At 41.7% G+C, this 6,643-nt stretch overlaps 1 protein-coding gene across 1 annotated transcript in view; it reads right to left on the bottom strand.

The window, feature by feature from the left end:
- Window positions 1–4,019: 4,019 nt before the first annotated feature.
- Window positions 4,020–6,643, bottom strand: part of PRKAA1 (protein kinase AMP-activated catalytic subunit alpha 1) — a 16,768-nt gene continuing 14,144 nt past the window's right edge. The window contains exon 9 of the mRNA XM_009285214.1: window positions 4,020–4,265. Within this exon, the coding sequence (XP_009283489.1) occupies window positions 4,021–4,265 (245 nt within the window). The 3' untranslated portion in view covers window position 4,020. The remainder of the gene's footprint in view (window positions 4,266–6,643) is intronic.

Raw genomic sequence — 6,643 nt, 5'->3', positions numbered from 1 at the left:
GGCGGCTCGGGGAGGGCCGGGAGGGCGCTGGGGCGTGCGGGAGTGCCGGTGAAATCCAGCTTTCGTGAGCCGGCCGGGCACCGCAGGGGAGCGCCAGCTCGGAAAAGGAGCGCCCCGGGGGCCAGCCCGTCTGCCCTGCTCCCCGCTGCACGGCGGGAGGTGCAGGACGGGTGATGAGGCTTTGAGGATTTTAAACAACGTCAGCGCGACGTGCATCACGTAGTACAGCGCAGAAGTAGTGCTTGTGCGAGTGCGGAGGGGTGACGGGGCGCAGCTCTGTGGTTACCACCTGCGAGTGACGCTCAAGTACCGGAGAGGGAGAGGTGAGGGACGGCGGGAATGCCCGCTGCGTGTCACCCACAGCTCGACGGTACCGACTGCTCCTCCTGAGAGCAGTGACCTCCCCACGGGGGAGGCGGCTCTGGGCAGGAAACACTACAAGGAAAAACGACCGAGGCTGAAAAGGAGGGGTGGTTTTTTTCTTCCCTAAAAGGAAGAAAAATATAAGGCAGGCTGCTAGTTACAGGGGCAAATACCGAGGCAAAAGAACCATCCACGGTGGAAGATGCGAGGTAAGGCGAGTCACGGCAGGGCAGGGCAAAAGGGGACTTTCACACCGAGTACGCGGTGGTCCTCCCACCTGAAATTCCCTTTTGCAGCAAGAGGGTTTACAGGGTCCAGGGGTAAACGGTCAGTCAGGGGCCAGGCTAGCAGAGTTGGTGGCCCAGCCCGCCTAGCTGGGAATTCTGCAGTCAGTTGTTGTCATGTCGCTGCTTATTCTAAAATCGTAATTGCTGTTGTTTTTAAAACAAGTGTAACAGTCCTCGTCTGTTAATTTATGATATACGTAACACTAAAAGACAGCATGCACACAGTTTCAAACAAGATGGTTCAGTATTTCATGTTTACTTAGTTTTAAGTTTTTAAAGTTTAAAAAGTTACACAGTTACAAACAAGCATTTTTGCCATTCAGCTTTGTCAAAAGAAATTAACATAGGAAGTAGGCACATCTTTGTTAAAGAACAGGACTTCATATCTTACAATGGTAATCAACTTGTAAAATAAGATTTATTTCCAAGTTTGTATTAAACACTCATATCAAGACAATCATGAAAGTTTTTTTTTTTTAAATATTGCACCACCAAGATGAATTTTTATCCATTACCTAGTGAGTTATATTGCACATGGACAATTGGGTTCATCCACGTTTTTGAAAAACAAAATACAAAGGCAAGATAATTCAAGGTACTCCAACAGGAGTAAGCTTAGGAATATAGAGTAACATTCTTGACCAGTTTGTGTGTTTGCATAAACTGCCTCCTTACAACCCTGGCAGCTTTCTCGGTGAAGTTCTGTTTCACAGCCTGTTGGCAGGTACTAGTGTGATGCTTAAAAAAGGTCTGCAAGATCAGTAGGAACATGTGAAGAAAGCAGTCTCAACAGCAAGATCTACAAAGCATAGGAAAGTCACGCAACAGACAACTGTTCTGGGTTCAGCTAGGTTGTCAGTCCCCCTTCCTCCCTCCCCCACCCCCTATAAAAATCTCAGTTCAATCAGAAAACTCTTGGCCATCAAAACTGATTTGTCATACCAATAAAATTTACTTTATTTAAAACCACACATACAGTACACATCTGCCAGAAACTTACTTTAACCTCCAGATACCAAGACAAAGGAAAAAACACGGTTGTCTTAATGCACAAGAGGGCCAAAAAAGTATATAAAAATTAAAAGCTATTTGCACCTTGACACCTTGCATTTCTGGTCAGCATTACAAGGAGCAGATACCATTTATAAGTATTTATTTTAACATATGCCAAGAGTGATCCCAAACCAATTCCAGATGAGGAATTACTACAATTAAAAAAACCTGTGCGTTTGTATTTGTACAAGTGCAATATTTAACAATTTCAAAATAAAAGGGTAACAAAAACACACTGATTTATTCAGTACATCAGAACCAATTCTTACAAGACTGAAAACAGGACTTAAAAGTAGGATTTGCAGCTGGTCCTTCATGTTGACATCTCAATCTCGGGAGTTTAAACCCAAAGCTTTACCTAAGGAAAGTCTTCCACTTTGAGATACAGTAATACCACTTGCACTACAGGGACCGTGTGCGACACTTGAAGATAAAGAACTGAAGTTGTAACTTGTACCTGCATACTAGACAGACCACACAATCGCCCAGTTCAGAACACAGTTACAGCAGTTCCGGGGCTTAAAGCAGCTTTATTTTTCTTCAGATTCTGTGCATGTTTGTAACATGAATTTCTGGACTGAAGCCAGTCGGCCTGGATTAAACTGTTCTTGTATCTGTAGCTAGCAGTTTTCCATGGATGAAATCTCAGTCATTGGCAAGAATCCCCATCCATTTTAAGAGTCCAGGTTTCACTGTTCATCGTAACGCCTTGATTTCCAGTCTCTCCCTGGGAGAGCAACCTTTCAAACTGAGTAGGTCATTAAGTTTACTTTGAAAAGAACATCAATTCTTGAATGCAAACCTAAACATTTTATGACATAATTTACTGTTTATGTCTATTAATGCTAGATGAAAAGTGGAACTGTGACTAATTATATCCAATTTACAAGAGACAATGTTTTTGTGCAAGTACTAGCTGTGATTTTAACGTACTAAGTTCAATTTTCTTCCTGAAACATTGCAAAAACCATAAATGCAGAAGGATTTATGTTGCTGGTAATTGCAGTCTACTGTTGAAAACTTTTTGAATATTAGCACTCAAGTTGTCATGATCAGTTTTCAATGTTCCAACTGAAAAGTTGGACTATTTAATTTCACAATTAATTTAAATAGCAAAGTTTGCTATAAAGGCAGCCTGAGAAAACATAACCTATATATGTAGTTTCAACTGCAAAGTGAATTCTATATAGCATATGCTAAGTTAACATGTGATAAACAGCTGTATCAAAGTATTAACACATATTTTAAAAAACTGTCACTTTCAGATTCTGCAATAGCATGCAACAGCCCTTAGGCTGTGCTCTTAGCTACATGCACATTTCTAAGGAAAAGGATTCTCAGCGTGCAGTAGCAGTGGGGAGCTGCTGTGCTCCTACCCCACTATGCACAGATCAGCAGCTTGCTGACAGTTCTCCTTCGCAGAGCAGTATTTTGTTTTAGCCCATGGGGTGCCAAGTCTTCTCAGCATTGTCTCTCTCCATTGTTGTGGACTCAATTGTTCCACTCACAGCCCGCAGAATTTCATCCTTAGTGCATTACAGAGCACCTACACGCATTTCCACCTGGTTGGATCTGCATGCATTTAATCAAATTTTATCAGTTGTTGTATTTTGTTTTAGCCCATGGGGTGCCAAGTCTTCTCAGCATTGTCTCTCTCCATTGTTGTGGACTCAGTTGTTCCACTCACAGCCCGCAGAATTTCATCCTTAGTGCATTACAGAGCACCTACACGCATTTCCACCTGGTTGGAGATCTGCATGCATTTAATCAAATTTTATCAGTTGTTAAAAGTAGTACATTGTAACAAATTAAACTATTCGTTATCATTTACTGTCAAATAAGGGGGAAGACACACAGCAGTTTTACCACATTACTGTTAGAAGATGTTGATAGTTCTGACCGACTGAGGCACAACTGCAGATGGTGACCAACAAGTCATACTTAGGTCACTAAACTAGTAAGTATGCGTTTACTTACAGTGCATCAGATGTATGTATTACCAGTGAAAAAACCACAAAGGTCTAACTTAATGTTATACGCAGCCTAATGTGCACTCAATGTAAAGTGTTACAAACACTGCCCAAGGGCATGTGATTTCCTGTACCTGTATTACACTATTGGACAGCAGACAATCAGAATTCACTCCAGCTTCAAAATATACGTTAACTGCCCATAATCTTTTCAATCCCTGTGCAAATTGCATTCTGTGGCTAGCTTTTTCAGCGCCTTAGTTAATTTAACTTGATTATAACTGGAAGCATCTGACTATGATTTAGGCATGCTTATTGCTATAAAAGAAATAAGCCCATCTTCAAAATTATTGTGCAAGTATTTTAATAAGATTTGCACACATCTCAAAAAATTCTATTGTATGACTCCCTGGTCTCGGAGTTAAGTCAGCTGTAGAAGAGTCAAGCGAAGAGCTCACTGATGAGGTAAGGGATGTATCTGCAGATTTTCCTTGCACATCAGCATCTGAATCTTTTTGACAGGATCTGTAGTTGCTCACAGAACCTGACCTCTGTGGAGTTGCAGTCCCAGACTTTGCTTCAGTAATTTCATCTGGGGGGCAAGGGAAGAGAGGAGGAAGATTAGGTATTGGTATCAAATCAGTTATAGGAACAGCAAACATATTCCCCTTCTCACACTTCTAAGTCTTGTTTTTTTAAAATGTTGATTAATACATAAACAGCTTTTGCAAACTGTATGTATTTGATATAAAATAAAAGCTTATACATATAGTAACACAGAAGCAAGTGCCCTTATGTGAACTATTCCTGTACTCTAACTGTGCTCCAGAACCACTTACATCTAGTTTAGATGAGCACTCACCATATTTTTCACGAACTAATTTCAGTGGCTACCAGTTCAATTTAGGTTACTTAAAACAAAAACAGGATAGCATCATAAGGTTAAGTCCAGTAACAGTTCAAACATCTTGTAGATGCTTTTTGCTAGCATTTAGTTTATTCTATTTTTGTTTTCTTTATGTTTGGTTATTTATACATTGTTATTATTTGCATTTTTATTATAATTCATTGATACATCAATTGCTAGCATCTACATTAATTTATCCATCACTTTTGGTAGTTTTTCCCCGTAGCATGTTGTACATTAGGGCTGCAGCAGCTTAAGTTTACCTTCAGTATGAGGAAGAAATACTTTCATCTTAGAAGTAATGTTCTGCTGAAGTATCTCTATTCTTACTTTAAATACTGAACGTTAGTTTGACTCTCACCTGGCACCAGAAAAGTTATTTCCAGGAGAAATTAGTGAACACAGGAGAGACTGCCTTTTCACATCAAAGCTATTTTAAACTACAGTTCGGTAAGAGGAACAGAAAACAGTTAACTGTGGTGGAGAGAAAGGAAAGTCAAATCAGCTTCACTGTTGGAAAAGAGATCGCAAATCCATGCCCTTGGGTTGTATTTCCTCGAGAGTTGAAGCCAGGACTGCAGCAGGCTGCCCTCCCCCAGCTGCATGGCTCTAAGCAGTCATCTCCCCTCCAACAGGGATGGCATTTGTCCTATACTGCAGTAGGTCAGTACAGGAAAGTGATTAGTCCCCTGTATCAAGTACCACTAGATCTAAGCAAGCACCTGTATTGTCAGAAGGAACGAGGCAAGAACTGCACTGCCAAGTCAGATCAGATTCAACTGTCATAAGACACAGCCTTAGCCACCCTACACTCTAATCCAGTCACACTCCAGTAAATCCTTTTCCCATGCCGCATGTTTTCCTAGGTATGTCATCTACACCATTGGCTGTAGGTAATTCTGCTTTAGTCTACTATGCCCATAAACAAGCATTGCGGCCAGTCTCTATTAGCTCCTCCATTCATTTTCAGGAAGGTATCCAACTGGGATTTGTATGCTGTGTTACTGTCACTCTATAAAATGTATCTTTCTACAGGGTAGACCAACTGCTTTCAAGACTTCAGCTACTGCAAGCGTACAATTCCCATCTCAAATTTTGTCTACTACTAGCATTGGTGGGTTGACTGCTGGGCAGTTAATACCTCAGCACAATGGGGAAGAAAACTGGAAGGGCAAAAGTGAGAAAACTCATGGGTAGAAATAAACATAGTTTAATAAGAGAAAGAAAAAAAGGAAAAAAAAGGGATGCAAAGGCAACCACTCACCGCCTCTCCAAAGCGGACTGATTCCCAGCCAGTCTCAAGGCTACCTTCCCCAAACCCCCATCCCCTCAGTTTCTTCGCTAAGCATAACATTATATGGCATGGGATATCCTTTTGGTCAATCTGGCTCAGCTCTCCAGGTTGCGTCCCCTCCCAACTTCTTGCTCATCCCTGGCCTACTCATTGGGTGCGACAGAGTGGGGAAAAAGAAAGTCTAGATACTATGCAAATACTGCACTCAGCAACAGTCAGAACACTGGTGCATTATCAACACTGTTTTTAGTCACAGACCCAAGACACAGCACCATATAGGATGCTATGAAGAAAATTAACTCCATCTCAGCCAGACCCGGTACAGCAATGTACAGTCCAAACCAAATTTAAATGCCTAGACGCCAAGCTTTATCTTCACCAGGAAATGTTATTCACATGCTTACTTCAGATTTAAATTAATGTTTAAATTTGGGGGTGAGGCTCCAAAGGCAGTTTAGGTTGATCCAAATCTCACCTCTCACAGCCCTGTCCCCTTTTGCACTAGTGGTATTAGTGCTGGTGCAGACACAAAATGGAGCAGTTCAGGAGCTGATATACCCAAAACCCTATTATTTAAGGGATGAAGCAGTATGCTGGTTTTGGCTGGGATAGAGTTAATTTTCTTCATAGTGGCTGGTATGGGGCTATGTTTTAGATTGGTGCTGAAAACAGTGTTGATAATACAGGGATGTTTTCGTTGCTGCTGAGCAGCGCTGACACAGAGTCAAGGCCTTTTCTGCTTCTCACCCCACCCCACCAGCGAGTAGGC

This window comes from Aptenodytes forsteri, unplaced genomic scaffold (genome assembly GCF_000699145.1).
Source record: "Aptenodytes forsteri isolate BGI_AS27 unplaced genomic scaffold, ASM69914v1 Scaffold120, whole genome shotgun sequence".
Classification (NCBI taxonomy): Eukaryota; Metazoa; Chordata; class Aves; order Sphenisciformes; family Spheniscidae; genus Aptenodytes; species Aptenodytes forsteri.
The sequence above is the reverse complement of the archived record's forward strand: the minus strand, read 5'-3'. Positions and strand labels throughout refer to the sequence as shown.